General features: G+C 37.0%; 1 protein-coding gene across 9 annotated transcripts in view; it reads right to left on the bottom strand.

The window, feature by feature from the left end:
* Positions 1-25,947, bottom strand: part of MTA3 (metastasis associated 1 family member 3) — a 180,686-nt gene that overhangs the window by 20,380 nt on the left and 134,359 nt on the right. For 6 of the 9 annotated variants that reach the window (XR_006719189.2, XM_045504783.2, XM_045504785.2 and 3 more), the window contains 6 exons: positions 19,921-19,995; positions 18,143-18,201; positions 13,086-13,210; positions 10,184-10,335; positions 9,097-9,319; positions 1,928-2,014 (listed from right to left, as the gene is read on the bottom strand). Coding sequence is in view for 8 of the 9 variants with exons in the window: in XM_045504783.2 (XP_045360739.1) it covers positions 1,928-2,014; positions 9,097-9,319; positions 10,184-10,335; positions 13,086-13,210; positions 18,143-18,201; positions 19,921-19,995 (721 nt within the window). In the remaining variant the exon portion in view is untranslated. The remainder of the gene's footprint in view (positions 1-1,927; positions 2,015-9,096; positions 9,320-10,183; positions 10,336-13,085; positions 13,211-18,142; positions 18,202-19,920; positions 19,996-25,947) is intronic. The other 3 variants (XM_010967707.3, XM_074378778.1, XM_074378776.1) reach the window with 1 other exon arrangement.

The following is a 25,947-nucleotide window of genomic DNA, read 5'->3' as shown; positions in this document are numbered from 1 at the left end:
AGGAATGGATGAGGTACTAACCAAAATACAGTGCTGGATTCGCCTCCGCCCCTGACATGGTATTGAAGGTTTGCCAACCTCATATTTCATTACAACCACTAATCTCTACACTCCATCAGATCAGATAACCCACCTTATCTTACCCTGTTCTCAGGTCCTTGGACTCAAGGAGTCTTTGTCTATATAGTTCTCTTGGCCTCATTAAGGGGTAAAATACTCTTTTTCTATTTTTCTATCTATTCAAATACTACATATCTTTCAAGGCTGAGATTACTTTCTTCACATAGGCTGCCCTAACACTCATCAGAAATAACTGCCCCTTTCTCCAAATGTCCAATACTTACTACTTGTGATTCTTCTACAGGATCTAATCCTTTGCTCAACTGTCCTTACCTGTGTGCTTTCTCCACTAGACTAAGATTTTAAGGGCAAGGTCATATTCATCTTGGTGTTCCCCAAATCACTTAGTGTAGTTCTTATACATAATAAATACTCAGACAGATGTATAGGGGTGTGGCTCAGCTAGTAAGGACAGCACAGCTGTGGGCTTATCTGGTAGGGACAGAGACCACTTCGCCCACAGGAGGAACACATAATTTCCTACGGAAATGCTGACTGATACGCAATGGTATATTCTATTTCTTATGATCAGAAACTTTTCCTTGCAAGGTGGTAGGGGCCTCTAGGCTTAGAGCCTGCAAGGGAAGACAGATAGCAAACTTCAAAGACTTGATCACCATGACCTAGGTTGTGCCTATGATTTAACCATGTGGTATTTTCAGGAGATACTGAAGCAGCTCTTTAGGCCCTGAGGAATAAAACAGGAAATAATGTGGCGAAGTAACATCAAAGAGAGCTGTGAGCCTCTGACTTCTAGGATGCTCTGGTGAGGACCAGATAATACACCAAGTTTAAGCCTACCCTTTGATTTTTAAAAGAGTGGATGTCTAAAGTCTAAACACTTCATAAGTATAAATCTTTCTTGCAGAGTAATAAGGTTCAATGCAACTCTGAGAACATTTCACTTTTACGGAGAAGATGAAAAAGCAAGACTATTAGAAGCACAAAAACATGTCATTATAGCTTCTAGGTATAGTAGGAACCATTTTAGAAACCATTATTGTGTAAATTATTTATCTTAAAATTTTGCCCAAAAAAGCAGGGGGTATTGCCTAGTAATTTTTTTTTGCTGTTCTTAATTATGATATTTCAAAGTGTAAATGGAACATTCATCTTTGGTGACTTCTAAGTTAAATAACATGATAAAAACCAGAAAGTAATACTAATGCTGCCCTTTCAAAGTAACCTTAATTGGCACATCAATACTATAAATATTTTTTAAAGGTGGGTTAAAAACCAGTTTCATCTCTTAAAAAAAAAAGTAAATAAAGTCATCCTTCTCTGTTTAAGGGAAGGTGTGAGGAGGGCTTGAAATAGTGGAATGACCTAATCAAAATATTAAGAATATTCATCCTTAATTTTTAATAACTTGGAATGACAGATGATAATTAGAATTATTGTGGTGATTACCTCATAATGTGTATGAATTTCGAATCACTACGTGGTACATCTGAAACTAATATAACATTGTAAGTCAATTATACTTCAACAGAAAAAAAAGAATATTCACCCTCTAATAATTTAGTAATTCTTATTTTCCTCTTTTTGCTTAATCTGCATTTATATCCATAGATACTTTACATTTTTATTCAATGATTTTTCTTGGAAAAAGTAAACATCAGTAACACTGCATGTTGCGTGTGTGATTTGGTAATTAAACGTTTCTGAAATAAATTGACTATACATATTAAGGCATCCAGTTTCAGCCATTTGAAAGGCTTGCATTTAATTTAGGTATGCCAGTATTGAGTAGCCAATCACAAGATACAGAAATCGTTGAGTTTTTCCTCTATTAGAAAATACCCACCTAAATACCCAATGATACATGCCAAAGGTTTCCTAGTGCTTTTGCTTTTCAGTGGACTTCCAGATAGTTCCGCATGTCTGTCTGCATCTGAGGAGAAAGAGAAACATGGAGACAACCAATGAGGCCGATTTCTCTGCCTACACTACACACAGCACAGAAATAAAATGTGCAAGTGGAAAACAGTGCAAAAGATCCACCAGATTCCTCCATAATTCCCTTTGGGGCTTGAGAAAGCCATTTCCAGTTCTGGTTCCAAATTACTGAACGGGATTTTACCTGAAGAATCCTCCCTTTAAAGTCCCATCTTACACACACATTCTTTCTTTCTGCGTGTGTAAAACAGTGGAAATATGCTTCCTTTCTAGCCATGCTGTTTCTGTATGACAGTAGAAAAACTTTCACAAAGTATGAGGTGGAACCAGTCCTAATGTAAGGTTAATCTGGCATGAAGACAAAGGCAGCACAGTTGTCCATCCCTGACCTAGACGGAGGTCCTCTCCACTGAGGAGTCTGCATGTATCTCGACTAAACTCAGTTCCATTAGGTGAGAGCTTCTCACAGGTAAAAATGGACCATTTGGTTTCATCAGTAGTTTTCCATCCTTCATATCCTATTACGATGTCATTAGCGCTGAGATTTGAAAGTTTACATGTATGCAGACACTATTTCATCCGATGGTCAGAATGATATTGTGATGGGTATTAGTTAATAAAATTTCACATCACATTCCACATACCCTATCATAATACATTTCAGACAGAGAAAAATAAAGCACACAACACAAACACTCTGTGTTTTAATTAGCTGTCATTAGGATGGAAGAGTAGATGTGGAATGTGGTGGCCTCGCATACCAAACAGGTAAGTTATACAGTTTGAAACCACAAAAAAGAGTGCATTGATGTATTTTTAAAATTTGCAGATACTGTCATAAAGCTTAACAGAGTAGCTTTAGCAGATGTGATTCTGCTTTGTTTATGCCTTTTCCCCACCTTCAAATTTTTGACAAAAATGTCCTACAGGTTTTCTGTGGCTGAGTCCACATTTTTAGGCCTACATATAGGAAATTTCCTTTGACATTCATAGGAATTCTCTGCACTATTAGCATTAAAATGTACAATTCAATTTGGAATCTCAAATAATTAAAAATTAAAAATTAACTTTTTCATAAGCTCTAGTTCTCTTTCATCAAGCAAACTCTTTTCTAGTAACTATTAAACAGAAAAAGGTGGGAAAGTATCATTTTAAAATATTGAAATAGACAACATGCTGCAGGGAGCTTTAAATAATATGAATCTGAATATGTATTCCAAGCACTAGCTAATTATTATGCAACCACTGACAACTATAAATGGTCCAATTTCTTTTCCTCCTATTCAGCTGATTTCCTTTGAGGGGAAAAAAAGATTACTATGATATGAAGCTTTTCACCTATTGTTGAGTAAGAGGGACAATACAGGAGGGTATGTAATAAGCCAATTTTGGAGGAGTAATCTAAACAAACAAACAGCAGCCCAAACCCTGAATGCTGAATCCCTGTCAATTCACTGTGAGTTAATACTAAATAATTCCTTCCTAACATTACTAATTCACCTAAAATTCAAGTTCTACTTAGGAAGAGGATAAGAGAAAACATGTTAATAAAATAGAGCTTGAATGCATCATCTTGGCATTTCTTCAATGTTTTGGGAAAAAACCTTTACTGTGTTACTAGTAGTAAGATTAACTTTCTTCCTTAATCCAGTTTATAAGGCCCAAAGGAAAACTGCCACTGTTGTTTCAAGTGATGGACTCCCACGTGACTGTCACCTTGACAATAATCAACAAACCCGTCAAAGGGGTCACCAACACAATACCCAAAGACATTTCTCTTTAAATTAATCTGCTTTTAATTTCTCACTAAATTAATAGATTAATTATGCAATGTTCCAAGGGACAATTTACACAGGATCTAAGTGGGAGATCAAAGCTCCTTAGAAGGATCCATGTTTTATCAATTCTCATTATATTTTAAAGGAAGTAGTTGGTGGCAAGAATTATCAGTCTCAACTATGAATAAATGAGGATGAAAGGTGGGTGTTAAGACTACCTGGTCAGTGTTTAACATTAAAAAATGCATCCATTCAGCGATTTTACTGGATATAAAGAGAAGAAATAGCTTCTGTCCGGAAGTAATGATCATAAATATAGGATGATCACGTCCATACTTGAGCAGGCTAAAAATAGAATCTCAGCTGCACTCAAGACCAGGCTACTGGTACCGCTTTGCCGTCAGTCCTTGCTTTCAGATTATTCATTTGACTTACTTAAACAGAGATCATTAGTATGCATTAAAAACATAGATAAAGAAAGCAACCTGAGAAATGCCCCAAAAGCCAGAAGGAATCAAACTCCACCCAGAGAGGGAGAGCATCTTCATGTCACTCAAACCCCCTGACTGAGCATAAGGCACATTTCCCTGGCTTCCTAGAGGGTGATTTACACCTCTTTGAGGTAAATCTGGAAAAAGTTATATTTTTTTTGCAACTCATGACCCTCTTTCTAAAATGTTTTAGAAGTATTAAAAGTATTAGAAGTATTAGAAAACCTACAAAAAAAACCCCACAATGAATTAAAATTCACAAAAATACCTCACATGGGCCTTCAAAATTGCTATCAAAGTAAAACTATCCACAGAATTTTCTCATAGGAATTAGGTATTTCTAAACAAGACACAAAACCCAAGTGCAATTAAAAAAGAGAGAGAGAGAAATAAATTCAACTACTTAAAAAAAATCTGCTTGGGAAATATGTCATAAACAAAATCAAAGACAATATAGGGGAGCATCTGCATCACAGATCAAGAGTTAACTTTCTTAAAATATAAAAAGTCCCCACAAGTCAGTAAGACTTCTAATAGAAAACAGGCCTGGGCAAAAACAGTTTACAAAAAAGGAAATACAAATAGTTTTCAAATATATGCAAACATGTCTACCCCATTCAAAATGCAAGCTAATATAACTTACATGTCACCTGTCAACTAGTTAAGGGTTTCAGAGATGGATAACACTGCTGACAAAGTTCTAGAGAAACAGGCACTTGTGGTAGGAGTGTAAACTGGTTTTCTGAGGGCAACTGGGTAGTGACTATCAAAATTCAAAATGCATGTTGCTTGACCCAGATGTCTTACTTTTAGGAATCTATCCTGTAAACTACATGCACATTTCACACATCAGTCTGAAATGATATCTGTAGAAGAATATTTGTTGTAACATTACTTATAATAGAAAATGACTGTAAACAACCTAAGAAGTTTTTTAAATAGGGGAACTGGCTCAAGTATAAAATAGATTATTATGCAGCTGATGTAAAAGGAGGAAGCTCTTACTATACTGGTATGGAATGGCTTCCAGCATATGTTAAGGAAGGAAGGCAGAGTGCAGAACAATGTAGACATTAACAATGGTACAAGAAAAAAATGCACCTACTTTGTTAGACACAATGTCTCTAGATACTTAGACACTGATGACAATGGCTACCTCTGAAAAAGACAGGAATGAGAATGGCACTGAGATTTGTAACTGCTTTTGTACCTTTAGGAAAATCTAAAGTATCCATTCAAAAACAAATTTTATTAAAATAATAAACTACCAAAATAAATAAGCCAAAAGTGTTTTCTCCTAATTGTAGAAATTAAATTTCCACAAAACTTTATAGGATTATTAGTAGTAACTTTTGCTGAGAAATCTCTGGAAAAACTCAAAATATTTAACAAATTTCTTCTGAATATGAGCCCTTGGGACACTTCTGAAGGTAAATTAGCATCTTCAAACTGAAAAAAGGGCTCTAGGTGTTTCTTGAAGTTCATACTGGGGAATGGTGCTGTCATTCAAGTCTGGTGTGTTATCAACTCAGAAACCACTTAATTACCCATGCAAGCTACAGAGCTGGCAGGTAACTCATTTGGATCCACTTCTCTGGGCACTTATGCTTCATCTATGGAATGCTGCTAACATACCTACTTCTACTTAACCTAAGTCTCTAGATCCTGAGTGTCAAATAGAAACCCTGTGCTCACCGGGCGCTGGGTGATTTTACAGACCTCTGACAATTCACTCAGTAACTCACTAGTCATGTCTGATGACAGTAACAACGGAGAAATACCAATATCATAACATCATGGCTCTTTTACTGAGGGGAGGGGTGTCAAGGGGGAAAAGAGGCAGGCTGTCTGAATCGATACAACTATGCTGTTGGTCTGCAAATCTTGTCAAGGACATGGAACCTTTCTTTATGCAGTGCTTTGGCTTTTGGTCTAGCAATCCATTTTTCATAGGCATTATCTATGTGGTAGAACTGGCTCAGGCACTATACTGACGTTAGCAATGTCTAGCGTGGATTTATACATTCATGTATAAAGGTATTATTATTAAATAGGTATTTGGGGATTCGGTTTTGAAAATCATATATGTGTGTGTGTGTTTAATAGGAAATTTATTCCCATGACTCAAAATTGAAAAAGTTTAAAAGAATGAAAAGTGGAAAGTCTCCTTCCCACCTCTTGGCCTCAGACTCCCAGTTTCCCTTCCCACAGATATTACTTCTTACATTTTATTCGCGATACTTTATGGATATGCAAACAAGATTCTCCTGTCACTATAATATATTCCTTAATACTAGCTTCTTAATGAAAATAAAGGCCAGAGAGTGCTGCTGTAACAAGCAAAAAAAAAAAAAAAATCTTCTAAACAAGGATTAACTTGTAAGTCAAGAATTCAAGGCTGTGGTTATGCTCGCCCTCTTGTAATTGAGAATGTATCTCCTCAGCTCCCCACTTCTTCACTCTTACGCAGTCTGTCACCCCACAAACTCTGGCTATGATATTGGTTGTGATGGTGCTGCCAAGGCCAGAAGCCACGGAAGGGGTCAACTTCTACAGGACTTATAAGAAGAGTCTCAAGTTCACAGGGAAAACTATTTCCCTTTCCCAGTATTATGAAGAATTATTTTAAAAGCATTAATTGGAGATCCTGATCCATCAATATCTTTAGAATTACAAACTTTCACCTGACCTGAAAGTGCATTCATACTGCAGCATACTGATTCTTAAATTTTTAGGGAGGGACAGGGTCACCACTGCCTTTGAGAAACTAAGGAAAGTTTACTCAAAAATACAGCTTTACCCTCCCACTGGACCATAAACATGGTTGTGTACAGATATGTTATTATTAACACCTAATCCTGCTAACAAGCCAAGATCAAGGAATCTGCTACAGAAGTTGTAAGGTACATAAAAGATGGGAGAAGATAATGCACGAAGCAATTAGATGTTAGGAAGAATTCATTAGTTGCTTGCCAGTGGAGAAGGTACTGAGTAGGTGGCTGCTGAAATTTTATAATTTTAAATTTCAAGGTAAAATTATTCTGAGACCCTGATTCTATATGTAACTTGACCAGTGAAGCTAAATACAAAATAAAATATGCTCCTTGAATCGCATCACAACAAATGACTCTGTTCTTTTATCATTATAGCTATACGTTTGTAGAAATACTGGTAATTTAATCTTGACCCTTTTCCAGTAACGTGACCTTTCAATTGAGAAAAGTTTAAATGAGGTGACAGAAGAATATACTTCATTGAAGAACAACTGAAATAAGGATAATTTAGAAATTAACTGAGAAATTAACAGAGGCTTAATGGGAAACAGGAGCTTCCTCAGAAGCCAATTTAGTTGGTGATGATTTCTTTTCACAAAAGATGATCCTGAATCCTGACCAATTTTAATGGAAGAATTTCATTCATCTTCTTTCTCATACGTTTTATTATTCTTTATACTTACAAAACTATATAAGAAAGTATGTGTTTTAAATCAACTGAGCAGTTTAGATGGATATAAATATTTTCCAGTTTCTTAAAGTGGAAAGAAAGTGATAATAACATAAACCCATGAATTCAGAAATGCTAGCAAAAAAACCCTCAATATACATCTAAGTTCTCAAATACACGAGTCTAATGTAGCTAAATTTCCCCTCCAAGGAATGAAGAGATTACTTCCAATTTCCACTCCCTTTACAAAGCAATTTTCTTCTTCTTGTAAAGCTTTTATCTGTAAGTTTTAAAGCCTTCCAACTGTTCTGCTGAAAATTATCTTTAGGAACAAAAAACCCTTTTGAATCATCATCACTCCTTCTACAGATACCCTCTTTAAATCAAAATGGAACATCTCATAATAAGAAATTTCTTATCTCACAGATAAAATATCTACTGAATGTCTTTAAGATTTCCTGTTAGGCCAGACAGCAAGTTTTCTCATCCTTTAGGGAAAAAAGTTGCATGGCTCTAACATGCCAACCAGGAATGTAACTAAAAGTAGCAAGACTAGAATCAGAGCTCACACACAGATTAGGGACACATTTAGGGGTACATGGTAATAACAGAACAACCTACAATTCACTGGTACATATGACCTTTGTTCTAACAACAATAAAAAAAAAAAAAAACCAAAAAACATAAGCAAGACTGAATGTGCTGAAAATGAGAGTAATAAAGTCATGTAAATGTTATGTGGTAATATACTTGGTATATGATTTATGAAATGGAAACCAAATTGGACAAATAGAAGGAATGCTCAACCACAAATCTGGACACCAGCCTGTAAAAAGTAAATGTGTATTTTCAGAAAATTTACCCAAAAGACTTTAAAATTCACTTATAATTTGCTAAATCTTCTAATTTCTTATGAAACACTGTGAATTTTGATAATGTCGTATAATTATAAAAGGTTTGAGGGAAATTGACAGGTTTACAAAGACATACAATTTCTCATTAGTGTAAACTGGCAAATTTTATTCTACCTTATAGGTAAAATTGCCTCCTCAGTAAGGGTTTTTAGGCAGTTTCATCACAAAACCCCACTGGATAGGATCACCTCCCACCAATCTTTTGCTGAGCACTACTTCTTCATAAAGATTGCGTAAGTTTAACGTTTTCTTTTCAGGTTGGCATGACACAAGTGGCAGCAGACAAAACAATGTTAAAAAATAAATCAAATAAAAGGCTGTACACAAAAACTTATGTTTATTGCAAACAAAAACAAAAACAAAAAAACAGAGAGAGAGAGAGAGAGAAAGGGAAAGAGGGAAATGGTCAGAAGCACAACATATAAGGTTAAGAATTTAAAAGCATCTTACATTCTGCCCTAATGGCAGCATAATTAATAGGAACAAACGGCCGTCTTGCTGCCTGCCGCAGCCGGAGGGTATTTTTGCAGACCTGACGAGCAAATTTTGTGAAATATGTAGTGTGAAGGAAGAAAGCTTGGCGGGTCTTCACTGCAGACTTGGGGCTCCCAGTGTTTCGGACCGGCATCCCCTGCATGGCCTGGCGAGACATGTGACTTCTAACGCGAGGGTCCTGCAAAATCAGACACCAGCAAACATGTAAAGAACAGAAACTGTCAAATACAGTACTACTTGCATCCCCCTAAAGTGCAATGTTTAAGTCTTTCACTGAAGAATATATAACTCAACATAAAGGGGATAGGATTTATAAGTGTGTACTTTTGGGAAGGAGGTAGAAAGTAAAGAAGGAAACTGGGTAGAAGTGGCGGTGTTATGTGATCCTGTATTTTTTCCTTCTAAAGTGACCTTAACAATCCAAAATCACATTCACAATAGTCAAAAAAAATTGCCAGGGGGTTAATTAGACTACTTAAAAAAAATACTAAAGGGGGTCCTTAAATCTTGTTAGCATTCAAAACGAATAGTCTCCATTTGGTGGACATAGATGCCTGATACCTGCCATCTATGAGAATTTTACCAAAATCTTGCTTTACTGTTGTTCACATCAATATTGAGCCCATGTCTTCTTGTCCCTCCTATGACAGCCCAGGGACAGAAAAAAAATGCTCAGTTTGTATTTATTTTTTTATGCAATAAAATATACTTTCAACAGTACCTAAAGGTTGTAAAATGTTTTCAAAACAGCAATTAAAACAAACATTTAATTTGTAAGCTCTCCACTTATGCTGTAACACCTCCCACATACATTATTCTTCTTTTGTCTGAGTAATCTCTCAAGACCAGTATTTAAAATACCTGAAAAAACTGGACTTGTCCCTGTCCCTCTCTCCAGACCCACCCTAAACATTTCGGTGCTGTTTAGCTATAATCTCTTTGATTGTTTTTAAGTTATCCTATATTGTACTTCTGGGTTTTCAAGGAGTGATCTAACCACTGAAACATACGACATTTCTCAATGCTAAAAAGGCTCATGTACCTCTGCAGCTGGGCTGGGAGATAACTTCTCCTCTTCCGACTGGGTGGGCATTTTCAAGCCTCCATATTTTTTCCAATAGAGCCAACAGGTTGCACATAATCTACACTGCATATTAGGTGGGCCCCAAGAATACCACTGATGCGACTGTGTAGCTAAAGATGGAAGAAAAACAAGAAGAAACAAAGAATGCGATATTATTTGTAACATCAACACACATATAATCAAATATCTCACAAATATTCCAAAGCCATCCTTAGTTTACGATGTTATTTTTCTTCTCCCAGTTTACCAGGCAAAGATGAAAGTCTCATAGGCGCATGTATTTTTCAAGGCAGAATTCATTAAGCCATTTATTTCAAGTGCCTGTGGCCCCTATTAAGTGCCTGTGGCCCCTATTAAGAGTAATTAGAGGAAGTACCCTTATATGTTGTGCTACTGAAGGAGTTTTTGTTTGTTAATTTAAAATATCCTTTATTGTGTACATGTCTGAAAATAAGTTATCAGAAAAGTATTATTATGAACCAATGGTTCAGAAACCACCTCAAGGTTTAAGGTGGTTAGAGGGGTCCCACTGATAAAGGCAGAAGTCTGACAGGAAGCGGTATGTTTTCCATTCCTTTATTTTAATCAATAGATAAAATAATTATTTTACTATTTCTCCCTTTAAAAACAGAATCCCTTTCCAGACTAGTCCCTATCAAATGAGCATGTGCATGAGATCACAGCATGCTTACAAGATTTGATAACTTGGTTGATTTATTCCTTAGCTAAACACTATAAACCTGTTTTATTTTGCTCTGCAGTTTAAATTACTGCTATATAACATTTAAAGTATTCCCTCAAGGGATCTTAAGTTTAAGATAGAAAACACTGACACTAAACATTAAGTTAATAAAGTACATAAAAAATTATTATGATTCTCTAAGTCTGCCTTGGAATATTCTTCCCCTGATCTCTAAGTTACCTTCATCAGATCAAAATGTTCAAATAGCACATCAAGGTACCAACTAACACATTAACAAACCAATGTCAGAGAGAAAAAATATAGTGACCATTACAATCAAACTGCACTTGAATTATCGAAAATAATACTGGGCACCCATCATGTGTTATTCTTGGAGGACTCCTTGCAAATAGCAGCCTAAAACCTTTCCTCTTATAATTTAAAAAAAAGCTGATTTCTTTTTTAAACACAAATTTTAAGAATCTTAACCTACTATATAGGGCAGGGAATTACACTCAATTTCTTGTAAAAGATATAATGGAAAAGAATCTGAAAACATGTATGTGTGTGTATGTTTATGCATAAACAAATTGCTTTGCTGTACACCTGAAACTAATGTTGTAAATCAACTACATTTCAATTAAAAAATAATAATTAAAAAATTAAAAAAGAAACCTAAATATTAGGCATGAACCTATTGGATTCTGAATATAAAATGCCACTTGTATTTAAATATACATTTTTACCCAAATAAATCATTACATGTCATTTTAATATGTCAACAAATGCCTTTCCCTTTACATAATTAATTAAAATTCAGTTAAAGAGTGACAAACAGAAAACACCAAATTCTATCTTTCTTTATATATAAAGATAGATCTTATATGTATGTTATATTAAGGTACATTTTTATGACAGACAAATATATAGACATAAAATAAATCTTATAAAATTAAAACTGCTTATTTGTCATGTACACATTAAAATAATGGAGTAACTATTTAAAGAGATATGTGAGACTATACTTAATGTGAAAGGAGTTTGTAAGTCAAAATTAAGCCACCATTTATAAGATTCTATTCATTTTCATTGAAATATAAGTGAACTTCAAAATCTAAGAATTCCCAATTCAAAAACAGTTATGATGTAATCCATGTAAAATTCTGACTAAAAGAATCTGATTTTCCACAAAGTGTTTCCCTTTGTTCTCCCATGGTGCAGAAAATGGTTAGACATGTGCTATTTCTATGAAGACAGTAATCTATCTGGCTCACACCTTCCTTGGTTGCAGGAAAGATAATTATATGAATTGGTTTAAAAGCCTTTTCTAGTGGAGTATGGAGCCGAGTCACAAATGTTCTTTATCCCTATGTCCTTATGGCAGTAGGCTACCCCTCACCCCAAAGAGCTGCTGAGAGACAAAAACTGGGCAACAAGCAGTCTTTTAATAAATATTAGAGTCCTTTCTTCTTCCACACGAGGCCACTTTGATTGGAAAGAAAGAGATGATCGTGTCACCAATGTCCAATTTAAGAGATTACATTGTTTTCTGAGGTTTTAAATAAATATTAAGAATGTACTGACTACCTAACAGTTCATCTCACCAACCCAACTTAGCATCAAGGGCAGATATAATACTGCCAGTGTCTGTTGGGTTTTTACATGAATAAATAATGAAAAGTACACCAGGGCCCTGAGGCCAAAAGCAAGCATCACAGAACAGCATCTTCCAAACCAGTGCTCTGAGGAAACCTGGTCTGAGGACTATAAATAGCAGTGTATCCACACACCGGTCTTTCCCACAGAATTCTTTGGAGCCTTTAATTTGTTAAATATACTGAGAAACTCCAAAAGGAGGTTTGGTGTATTTTGTGGGACCACGGTTTGCACAAGGCTAGTAACAACTCTGAACGCAGCTTAGCAAACACTGCTGTGGAATATTCAACAAACACAGGACATCACAGAAGCAAACCAAAGGAAACCCAATACCTAGATTCAGCGTCCCGGCAGAAGGTGAGGAGGTGCATCTGCTCACTGAGGCTACGAATTCTCTGTGCAGGCCTCTGTGCCGCACTGAACCCTCACACCTCGCACCCCACAGGGGCAGCAGAGTCCCCTGCCCTTCACCCACCCCAGTCTCAAAGGAGGGAGAAAACTGCTCTGCTCGAGAAAACTTACCATAGCAGCTCTCACAGGCTCGCCCAAGGAGAGGATTCTGTGGCTGGAACGTGGTTCCCACGGCTCCATTCACAGCACCAGGTTTGCCATTGCTGGTGGATATCTGATTGGGATTTGGTTTGCTGCTTTCAATGAAATATAAAGTGAAGTGATAAAAATGACTTGTATAACAAAGCAAAAGGCTCTATATTTCATTACTGATCTATCTTAATTACACATAAATAAACATCTGAATGTTCGGTGAAAATGAAATACACTGGTAAGAGTAAAAATGAACCAAAACAATTAATCATTACAAACCAAGACTATGTAAAAGCCAGTCTCTTAAGCCCGACACTCACGAAATAAATACAGCCATATCTTCTCTCCACCAAAACAATTTCCTGAGGACACCCTCTGATGCTTTTTTGAAAGATATGTTATTAAGTTTTATCACTTATCATAAATTCTGCTGAGAAAATAAAATAACTTTTGGATCAAATAAATGAAGCCAAAGGCAGTGTGCTGTGGTTAGAGAAAACCACTGTCCCATTCCTGCTGCTGGTCTGACAGCTGCTGACCCTACCCACTGGCTCTCAAGGGAACTGCACGAAAGCCACAAGCTCAACAGACACTGTGGATCAACAGGGTGTATCTCTAGAGGTGAGTCAGCATTTTGGGATATTGTGACCACTCATGATTTCTACTATGTATAGAGTTTTTAATGAGGAATATTACATAACTTGAAATTAGAAAAACCAACACGTGTATTTTGAGCTATTTCTTTTTTTTAGAGGAAAAAGGTAACATCTATCAGATTCCCCAGAGGCTACAATTCCTCAGAAACATGGAGCCTAGACTACCTTGGTATTTACTGTGCAAACATGGCTAACTTTTCCCCATCTAGGTCAGCTAACTCCCTTGCTTAAAAGTCATACCCAAGAATACTGCACAAGTGTACATAACATGTCCTCAATACACTCATAATTCATTCAACATATATTTATTCAGTGCCTAGTAAACCAAAGTGCCAACATCAAGGAACTTCCATTCTAGAGAAGCTTTCATGTCTATTTGCTGGGCAGAAAATAAGCAGTCAATTAGCAAATTATTTGTTAGAAACGAAGAATGCTGAACGACTAAATGCAGACCACACCCTTTCTTCCTGTGGCTACTGAACTAAGGGAGCTCACAACCTTCAAGACACTTGGAATTTCCCCACAGAGTAGGCTCATGAGTTTCCTTTTTCCTGTTTCTCATTCCCACGTTTACATTTACCAGTGAAAGCCTAATATGTAAATCTGGCCTGATGACAAATTAAGAATTCTTTCTGGTGCTGTTACTGTAACTGTTAGGTGACACCCCATCACCACCTCAGAAAGCATCATTTAGCCTATGTGTGCACCGAGGGCCCCATTCTATAGACAGGGCTATTATTTACACTTCTAATCTGTGCCAGCAATGTATTTTGAAGACAAGTTGATTTCAAAAACACATTTTAACCTAGACAGAATGAATTTCTCCTCTTACAGTTTTCAGTTGGAAACGTACAAAATGAAAAGTCATGATTTATAATGATTAAGAATTCCAGGGGTATGTAAAAATATTTCTTATTTTTTAAACCTACTATATAGATAGAAATGATGGCCCCTTGAAGTCAAATGGCTGATAATGTCAAAAGGCTTCCCCCAAATATGAAAATTTCTGTCATTTAACCCAGGGCTAAATACACGCATTGAAAAGGAGCTAATACGAACTTGCAGTTGAGCTGCCTGAAAAAAAGAATGAGAGTAAACATGACTTTAGTTATTCAATTGAATCTAGAATGTTGTTTGACTGAATAAAACACTGACCTTAATTCTAATCATCACAAAAGGAAAACGAGCGTGCAAAGACTGAATGTAGACATGTGAACCACTTAAAATGTTTTGTAAAACCAGGTACCTACAGATTAATTCTCAGGGGACAAATGGCTGATGTCAATGTGACCATCTGAATAAACTTTGACTGTAAGATAAATACATTTAAAAAAAACTTTTAAAGCTGCATTATATGAAACTGCCCTTCCTTTAGCTAATGCCCAAACTTTTCCTCTCTTCGTCTGTGCTCCAGATTCCACCCCTCCTGCCCTCTTGAGAACTGTACACTGATTCTTTCTTGGACCCTCCTCATTAACTTGTAAACATATTTCTCCTATTTAAAAAACTTTCATTACTCTATCCCAACTCACCCCTCAAAGCCAAGAACTCTCTCTCGACTGCCTTTTCTGGCCAGTTATCTTGAGTTTCCAACCTTCACTATCTGCAGTCCTCAGCACTACACTGAAGATCACCAATGACCTCTATGTTGCTAAATTCCCTGGCTAGTTTTCATTAGCATTTGATGCTGTTAACCTCTTTCCCTCCTGGAAACATACTTCCCTCTCAACTTGTGTGATAAAGTACTCACCTGGTTACCATACTCTACCTGATACAGAAATACTAGATTTGGTCCAAGAAATACTCAAGTTTGGTCCAAAACCTTTTTCCTCATTACTTCCTAAGAAATCTCATCCATAGTTTTAAGCACAATATTATATGCGGATGAAGCTCAAATCTCTACCTCTAGCCCAAAACTTTCCCCTGAGTTTAAGACCAATATATCCAACAGCATATTCAACACCTCTTTTGGTGACCAGCACAGCAATTCACCTAGCTGTGCTAGCCAGAAACCTGGGACTCAACTTGACATCTCCCGTCTATCCCTCCATACAAGTCAGTCACCTCTAAGCAGCACACCATTTCCAGGCCACAGCTCTAGGTCCAACTTTCCTCTCCAAGAACTTCATTGTTGGCCTCCTTACAGCCACTCTCCCCTCCCCCATACCACTTTCTAAAATACAGCCAGTGATCATAAAGTATATACAAACTTGATCATGACACTTCCCTGTTTAAAATCCATTTCCGCTGTTCATCAGATGAGTAACTCCTGGCCCTTACCTACCATACTGGCCTCCCGTGGCTCACCACTCTCTCTTCACAACAACCCCACTGCCTTTCTCTCAGCTCCTTAACTATGTTCTGCCCCTTCCCATCTCATGATCCCTTTGGCCTGGAAAGCCTCCATCACATGGTTAATTCCTCCTCTTCCTCCTCGTCCAGAGTTCACGCAAACTCACCTCCTCAAGGAATCTTTCCTGACGGCATCAACTGAGAGTGGTCCCCTAGTATATGCACTCACAAAAGCTATTCCTCTCCAACACAGTACTCACCACACTGGGTGACTAGCTGTTTGGCTTGTCTCCCCCACAATAGAACGTAGGCTCCAGAAAGACAACCTGTCTTCTTAACTGAACAGTACTGAACAGAGTGCTTGCATACAGGAGACTGCCAGACTCGAAAGAGTGACAGTATAAAACAATTCTTAATCTATTATTTGTCTTAAAATAATGTTTCAGAATTAATTCTTCAAAGAACTCAGATTCTTATCCAACTCAACAATACAGATTCATAACTTCTATTTACCTATATTCTATTTACATATATGATTTATATTACCTTTAGAAAAAGTATCATTAGAAACTCCACCTCAATCTCTAAAAATCATTCACTTTCATCAGGGGTTGGCAGAGTAAATATTTTAAGCTTTGTGGGTATTACAATTTCAGTCACAACCACTGAATGCTGCCATTGTAGCACAAAAGGAGACTTAGTACATAAATGGATGAACATGGCTGTGTTCCAATAACACTTCATTTATAAAATCTGGTGGCAGGTCAGATTTAGTCTGCACACTGGTCCTTGACTTAGATCAAGACTCCAAAAGTCAATGTAAAACAGAATAGAAATAATTATCTGGGTTACTTGGTGAAAACTGGTCAAATGTACCTTTCCTTTGATGTGACAGACCTGCAAAGTATAAGAAAGCTGGTGTGCTTTTGAAAATCTAAGACACAGGAATCACGACAGATTTTTCCCCCTTAACAGAGGCACCAGGGATGGAACCCAGGACCTCGTGCACACCAAGCACACACACTACCACTGAACTATATACTTCCGCTACTCCCACAACAATTTTTTCTTTGGGGGGTTGGTCTTTCAAAAGTTAGTCAAATAAATTATGTAATTTACTAAAATACTGGAAACCACTCTGCAGAAGGGACATTACAGCTCTGAATAAAAATTATAGACTGTGTAAATTACATGTTTTCTGCCTTGAGATAAAAGATTCGTAAGAAATATCACAATTCATTGTCCATGAGACTCCTACGTATAAAAATATGTATTAATATATCAAAATTTAGCAGACAAAAGGCTAGGTATAAAACAAGTGTACTGAGCTCAAAAGAGGAAAAATCTTGAATCAATACATAGAACTCTGTAGTAAATTTCATTTTAATCAGCAAAGAACCTAGGATAGCACTACATACATGGTGCTCAATAAACTAAATTTTCCTGAACAAATGAACTGTCAAAATCTAAAGACCTCAAACAAAGATAATTGATTTAATGAAAAGAAAACTGGCATTCATCTTGATATGACAATGATTTCTAACCTCAAAGGATAATAATGATAGACTGCTAGGCATCTGAAACAATCGAAGTCTGTTTATTGCTTAACCAATATTTACAAAGTTTGGTTCTAATTGCTTTCCCTGACCTTTCCCAAGCAAACAATGTAAAATCCTCAATCAAATAAACAACATACCTCAAAAGAGCAATGCACATTAACCCAACAAAATACATTATACAATATAGAAGTTTCAAAAGATGTTAGCTTTCTGAAACACATTTGCTTCAAATAATAGTTTCATAGGTTAGTTTTCTAACACTTTTCCTGCAGCTTTGATATAAATATGGTACATGGTTTTTTCTTCTGGTCCTTTTGTTAGTCTACTTGGGGATATTCCCACTAACCATTTTTCTTTCTAAAAAATCATTGTAGTGGCATTATAATGGAAAGCAAACTGTGTTTTGTAGTGGAAGAAAATAAGATACATAAAGAAATTCAAATTTGGCTGAAACTGACCAAATGTACATATTTTGTTTCTGACAGAATTAATTCCGAGGCAAAAAATTTAAAAGATTTCCATTACTTACTAAGTTGGGATATACACTTGTTTCAGTTTACTCTCAGCTTCTGCTGCTTTTAGACGTTTCTAATTCAAAAGACAGATAAAATATTTTACACACAATGTCTAGTAATTATTACTAATTCGTTTTAAAAATCCACAAGAAAATAAAATATTAAAGCGCAATTCAAAAATTGCCTTTTAAGATGAGCTTTTCCTTCATGTGTATATTCTTAAAGTGCAGTAATTTGTAAGAAAAGATACTAAAAATTCTGAGGTACAGAACTCCCAAGTATTAACAACATTTTAGACATAAATTTAAAAAGTAAAATAATGAACAACTCTATTATCCATTCTTCCATGAATGGATGAACAGATAAAGTAACCATTTTTACTTTTCAAATTTTGTTTCTATTTTATTTCTTTTCTACCTTTCTGGGAGGAAAAAAAACACAAATAATCTTTGCTTTTAGAAAATCATTCAGGAGATGATTAGTTTCCAAAGTCCATGCAAAAGAAAGAGACTAACTAATCTAAGTCCAATTAAACAAGTATCTACCCTCAAGTGCTGGGAGACAGTTGGTGTACTTTAAAGCTTGGCTGAACTCATGTCACATTTTTAGGAACCAATTAAGAGCCAAATGCAAGGAAAGGAATGGGGAAAATTTTTATTATATGATCAAGTCCAGAGATTGAGCAACATAAATAACAAATGCAAATAGGGAAGAAAAATAAGTATGGTAGACATCCAAAATTAAGACAGATCAGAATAGAAACCATACAAGGCAATCCTCCATTTTCTCAATGAGAAGGAAACAGAAGCATTTAAGGATACAAAACTTTTAAAGAAGGAACTGGAATATTTGGAAATAATTTTCTCCAAACACGTTTCAACCATCCATAATGCCATCATCTCCACCATCTGCAGGAAATCGTTTTACTCTGAATTACCCAGGCTCCCTGAGCACATGGTCTTCACAGCTACCTAAGATGTTTGAAATAAACACTTTTTGAATTATATATGGTGTTGATTCTAGAAATTTAACAAGCCATGGGTATCTATTCAATATTCACAGTCTCAACAACTCACTATGGTAATTTTTAAAGTGATCCTTCAATTGTATATTTATAGCATCCAATCACACACTTTGGAAAAATAATGTCTGTGTTAAATATATCTGCCCCTTTCTTTACTAGTTCTGACATGTGACCAGAAGAATATAAAAACAAGTATTGACTAGGGTCACGTCAGGAAATTGTACCTTTCTACAGAAGTAATATTACTCAAAATAGATAACTGAGAGGATTACTCAATTTGGTACATTTGGGAAGCATTAAAAAAAATTAGTGATTCCCTGCTTTTAGAGAAATTTTTGGAGAAAAATTTATGTGCAGTACCAAAGCATCAAACTGATAAAGACCGACTACCACAGTTAAGATCAAAGACTTAGGGGTGTACAAATATCACACATGAGGAGGTTTCAGAGGCTCTTTTACACATCTCAAGGCATTCCCGTCAACTATACTCACAAAGAGATGAAGGACCAGGCACCTGCAAGGAAAACAGTACCTCTCTAGTGGTATCCTTCCCTGCCATCTTTCCAAAATATTTATCATAATGGACTCTGAAGAAAATATTAAGACTAAAATCTCAAAACAATAAAGATATGAAATCATGTAGTTTAAAATGGTCTAGAAAGGATAAAGCAAACAAATTTAAAATTAAGTATATAGCTAAGAAATATTAACACAAAACAGAAAGTTCACTTCAGTGCAATCGTGTTGGTAGCAATATGAAAAACTCACCTGCTGCACGTATCTGTCAGTAGTTTTCCACATGTAATAATATTCAATGATGCTAGTCAACGATTTCCAAGGGAGCTGAAAAAATATTTAACATGATAATGAAAACAAGCTACTGTAGAAACTGTTTTCCTTTAAAATCACTTCTTTACAATAATGAGGCAAATATCCACATGGAAGATGCATTCTGAAAGAAATGTTTGAGAAAACTGAAATTACTTCTTAGTAAATGGTCCCCAAACAAGTTCTACTCAGCTAGAGACAACACATTCCATCTCTCTCAACTCCCATTTTGTTAAAAACAATAAGCCTTATGACTGATAATATTTCATGAGTTACTCAGAAAAGGTTTTCTCAGAGTATAGGTGGGGTTAAAGTAAAACTTTTAGAAATGATATTTAAATAGATTGGGCCTGAGTTCTTTAACTTGCAAAGATGCCACCTACAACTAGGTGTCATTTGGTCTCTGGCATATTTCTCATCCTTTTCAAAACTGCTCTATTTTGACCTATTTTGTTGTAAATAAAATGAAAACCTAAATCTCTGAAAAAGAACATAGCCGGGTGTAGTTCATATTAGAAAAATAGGAAGCCTGCCTTTGCTGTTTGCCATAATTATTCAAAAATGGAAAAATGAGCCTCTACATATGAGACCCACAAATAAAGAATATATTCAGTATGTTCCCCTGCAACAGGAGATCTGTTAGTCATCCAAGATGCAAATCAGAGCAGATCAAAACTTCAAACAAAATGACTGGTGACATTCAGTTTTAGCTGCTGTGGCAGATTTTTTGGGTAGGTGACTCGGCACTCTGCCTCCCATCTAGCTTGCCCTAATGTACCACTGGGGTTAGAGAGTTAAAGCAGTACTTCCCAGACCGCGGCGCAGCTGGGGGTCTCTTTGTGACCCTCAAGGACAGCATCTATGCCATTCCTATCACCTCTGCATTTAACTCACCTGGTTGGCCTGAAGAGAAAATAAATGGAGTTTAGAAAAAGGCAATTATTTTAAGCTTAATTGGGTGGCAACTTCAACTAATGTGGTCTCCTTACAGGAACAGATTGTCACAGCTGGTATTTGGATTGCAGTTAAAGCAAATACAATTTTCTCCAATTTAACAAGCAATCTAATGGAGCTGAAAGTGAGGGACGGTGAAAGGAGCCGACCGCAGCAGAACCTCACAGGACAGTTACCGAACTGCCTCCTAGGGTTTTAAGCAAGCTAAGACCTCTTTATCTCCTAAGGATTCTTCTTTGTGTGACACGCAATTTACCTGGAAGCCTGAGAAAAGAAAACCAAGCAATGGTGTAACCTGAGCCTCCCATGAGCCAGATTTTATCTAAGCCACAAAATCCTCTTCAGCTGTACTCAGACCACCACTCTTCCTCATCCAGGAGGAGTACAGGGCATGGCTCAGTGTCTCTACTCCTGAGGCAGTGGCATTTCTCCCTCAGCCCTCAGTCTGGTCTCATGGAAGTTCCATAGACATGTCAATTGCGGAGGAAAAACTCTGAATGTGGCAGATGGCTCTCCATGGTTATTATACTGCTGCAGCATTTCAGCCCAGAGCAGGAGTGACTCTGAAGCACAGTGAAGAAGGAAGAGCCTCCTAGGAGCCAGAACGTTCGAGTGGACATCTGCTTTTCTACTTTGAGTTGCAGGAGAGGTGCTAATCCATGCCCATCTGTGGACGATGGTTATTAACTTGTCACAATGACTGGGGACTTGAAAGGAATCAGAGGACTTGTAACAATGAGGTTTAGAAAAGAGGTTTGTGGGACAGACATCTGAGGGTGGGCTTGAGCGTGAGGATATTTGAGCCCCCAACGCTCACAAAGCCTCCTCTGTAGAGGAGGTTTCTCGTTCATCAGTTGGATAAGCTGGTCTCCTTCATGGCTATCAGCCAGCCTCTTTCCCTAGCCACTCAAAGATTGCTCAAAGGACACCTGTACAAAATGGACACAGAAGTAAGGAGACAGATTATACATTTATGTCACCACATGGATGTCCTCTCAGCAAATCTGATCTGATTACTCTAAGTATCTAATCTGCAAGGAACACAGACACTGGGCCTCCAACATGGCATATTCCTGGTAACATGTCAGTTCGATTAGACTCAGCATCCTGGAATAATAGCTATCTGTTCTCACTGAATACACAATTGTTCTAGATATGATATGCCTTTTCTGCAATACCACACACAGACTTATTGCCACAGAACATGGCTCCTAACCCAGAGCTCAGGACCTCAGGAATGAAGGTTTGGGTCACCCCACTAGAACTCTGGTCAACCGAGATACCAAGGGAAAGGCAGGTAGGGGGTCCTATTTTGAATGACAGCAAAGGCCTCAGGAAGAGTTCTGCAAATGGAGAAAGGAAAATTAAAGAAGCTATCTTTATTCCTATCCTTGCCCAGTGTAATTATTTACCTTCTGTACCCAATTTCCTTTCTATTTTCATATAAGGTCTGTTGGCGGTGGTTTTCTTACCTTTATAACTTAATGCAGAAAGTACAAGCTTTAAAGACAGGGTTATGACTAAAACCAGAGGAGGAAAAAGCATCAACCAGAGACGGATGTTGTGACATCAAGCCTCCCCATCGGAGGAAACAGTACCATATATTCGAATGATTCAAGGATAATTACTATTGTTTAAAAGTTGATGTATGGAAAAGAAGCATTACAGAAGGCAAGGATGGATGCTAAGCAGTCAAAGAAGCAAGTGGTGGCAGAAACTGTACGTCCATTTCCAACCCACTTCTAGCTGACCTTCACTTTTCCCCAGATACTCCTGAACAAGGATCTGGACTAATGGGCCAGATTTAACCAAGCTGACAAGCACGAGTGACATTTAGATATAAATGAGCAACGTGCGGATAAGGCTGCATGAGGGGAGACTGGATAGTCTGGCAAGAACAGAGCTGAGATATCATACTCTTCTGGGGCATCTGTGTTGATCTTTCTACCTCCATGTTTGACATCATGGATTCCAAGCAGCAGAGAGCACAGGGTTATCCACTATTTCTGGAAGTGTAGCATCCACACCTGGTTCTCTAGTCTTCCCAAAGATTTTATGAGAACCTAATATCCCATATGCTTTTTGGCTTAAATTAGATATAGTGAATTTGGTACTTAGCAACTAAGAACCCTGACTAATATAACCAAAACATCTATTCATTATTCTAAACTATATGAGGCTGAGTTTTTCTCACTTATAATCAAAAGCACTCTAATACAAAAACTGGTAACAAGTGGAGTGTTCTAAGACTAGATCCCAGATACGTGGCACTTACTGACAGTGTCAAGGTAGAACAGAGTCACGCAAGACTGGAGGCAGAGGCAGCAGATGCTGTGTGGGGTTCCTGCTGACAGAGCTGCCGTTGCTGGTTAGATACTGCTCTTGGCTTCACAAATCCCGGATGTGAAGCATTAAAACGTGGATCCCTGGCCTTCCCAGAGTTCTGTTGGCCTTCTAATACCCCTTTAAACAATTTCCTTCTCCTGAAACTAGCTTACTCAAATGGATTCTGTTGTCTCTATGACTTGCTCAGTATCCTTTTTGACTTCCTTCTAGTTCACTTTCTTATACCACAAAGGCTAGAAATCTAAACGTTTTATCTTCCCAAGACTCCTCTGTGATTTATTTCTGCCAATCAGACGTGTGTGAATAAGACCAAAATTCACAAGTGATTAAGCAGGGATAGAGCAGATGGTGCACAAGGGATTCATTTTGCTGCAGCAGAAGTAGGAGGTGTAAATCTTTCTAGAGTCAACGGCTCTGCTAGAGGTCTCCTGATCTCAAAATCATGGTTAAAGAAGGGTGATCCTGGAGCAGAAGTTAACCCAGGAGCTTTTTAGTTTCCATATGGGGCAAAGGTAATCATCTGTGCAACCACTTCTGCGGGATTGTTCTGAGGTCCAGCCTGAGCCTACTTCTCCAACCCTACCAATGGCTTTAAGCACCTAATTTCCCAAATTTAATTCCATTCTGTTCAAAACAGCTCCTATAATTTTGTTACCTGCAACTGAAGCCTAAATGACATAACAGGTAGGAAATACCCTTTGCTGAAAGGAGTTTCTATAGAGAAGGACTTCATTGTATGAAGAGAGGACTTCGCCAATTTGCACTTTGAATTTTCCAGATTCCTCTGCATATGTCAGGTCCTGCTTAGGATGTAGAAATCCACAAGAGAAAGTCTTTCCCACCCTAACAATGAGAAAAAATCAGATATTTTGCAAAACTATACCAATACTTTACTCCATCAGAGAGCTAAAATTACAAGACAATAAACTGAACTAAATTCCCAAGTCACCCTGAGGAGAGACAGGACTCAAACTATTTTTACTTTGGCAAAGCATAAAAGAAACAGATGACCAATAAAAATGAAGGTAAGAACAGCAACAAAATTTACTAAATTTTATTAAAGGTCATCAGTGGGCTAGGACAACTGTTTAGCATCCATGGAAGCTCTAGACACAAGGGGAATCCAAATCTATTTGCCATAGATCTCTATCAGGTGTTCATCAGAAAGAAATGGACCAGAGCAAGAAACCTGAGGAATCCCCCATTAGTGGTGATGAAAATGTGAATCTACACAAAGAAATGAAGAAGGGGCAGAAATGGTAAATTTTTAAAAAATTAATAAAATAACAATAAATAAATAAATAAATATTGGGGGGGATCTCTTTAAAAGATTACTGATTATCTAAAGCAAGAAACAGTGATAATGCACTGTGGGATTTAGAACATGGGCAGAAATAAAGTATATGACAATGAAAGCACAAGAATGGGAAGGAGGAGCTAAAAGTGTACTGTTTCATGGTTCTTATAATCTATGTGATTTAAGCAGTATTTGACTCAAAGGTAGAATATGGTATGTTAAAGATACGCGCAGTAAACCTGTCTTTTACAAAAAGTTTAATTAATAAACCACTAGTAGAGGTGAAATGGGAATCATAAAGAAAGAAAAAAAGGAGAAAGAACAAAGAACAGTGGGATAAATGGAAAATTCACATAAGATGGTATTACTGGTAGTTATATTAAAGGTAAGTGGTCTAAACACTCTTCATAAAAGGCAGAGATGGTCAGATTGGTTAAAAAAAATAATAATCTAACTGTACCCTGTCTACAAAAAGCCCACTCTGGACATAAATGAAAGTAAAAGGATGGAAACAAGAAATACCTGGAAACAAAATAAATCTGGAGTGGGAATTAGTAGGAGAAAAAGTAGACTTCACCACAAGGCATATTAGCAGGGATACAGAAACACGATGTAAAGAAAAAAGGGTCAATTCATACGAAATGTTAACAATCTTAAATGTGTATGTAACTAATAACAGAGATTCAACATATTTAAAGCAAAAACCTAATACAATTGAAAAGAAAAAAAGAAAAATCCACAATTATAGGTAGAGACTTCTATTACATCACTCTTTTAACAAGTAATAGAACAAGTGGCCAGAAAAATCAGTAAGGCTCGCTCCAGAATACTTGAACACTATGGGTAAACTTGACCTAAGGAGCATTTACAGGACATTCTACCTAACAGCAAAATATCTGTTCTTTCAAGAACACATGGTGCATTCACCATAATAAACCGTATACTGGGTCAAAGTCAATCAAATCTCTAAAATGTAAAATTTGTGGCTTTGGGGTTACGTTTTCTGAATACAGCAGAATTAACCTGGAAGCCGTAACAGAAAAATATATGGGGGAAACCCACAAATATGGGAAACTTATTTCTAAATAATCCGTGGGTCAAAAAAGAAATCATAGGGAAAAATGAAAAAAATACTCTGAAGGAATGAAAACAAAACTTATTATACTCTGTCAGATGAAGCTACATAAAGCAGTGCACAAGGAAACTGCCACACTCCCTTTCCTCCATCAGGTGTCCAGCAGGAAGAACTTGGACAGGGCAAGAGAACTAAGAAAGTGCCCACTGGTGGTGATGTGGGTGTGCACAATGGTGATCAGCTACCACAGGGGGACCAGGCCGAAAACCCCTTGCTTCCCAGATCCTTCTCTTAC

The sequence above is a fragment of the Camelus bactrianus genome, chromosome 15 (assembly GCF_048773025.1).
Source record: "Camelus bactrianus isolate YW-2024 breed Bactrian camel chromosome 15, ASM4877302v1, whole genome shotgun sequence".
NCBI lineage: Eukaryota > Metazoa > Chordata > Mammalia > Artiodactyla > Camelidae > Camelus > Camelus bactrianus.
This window is presented reverse-complemented; position numbering and strand designations above follow the sequence as displayed.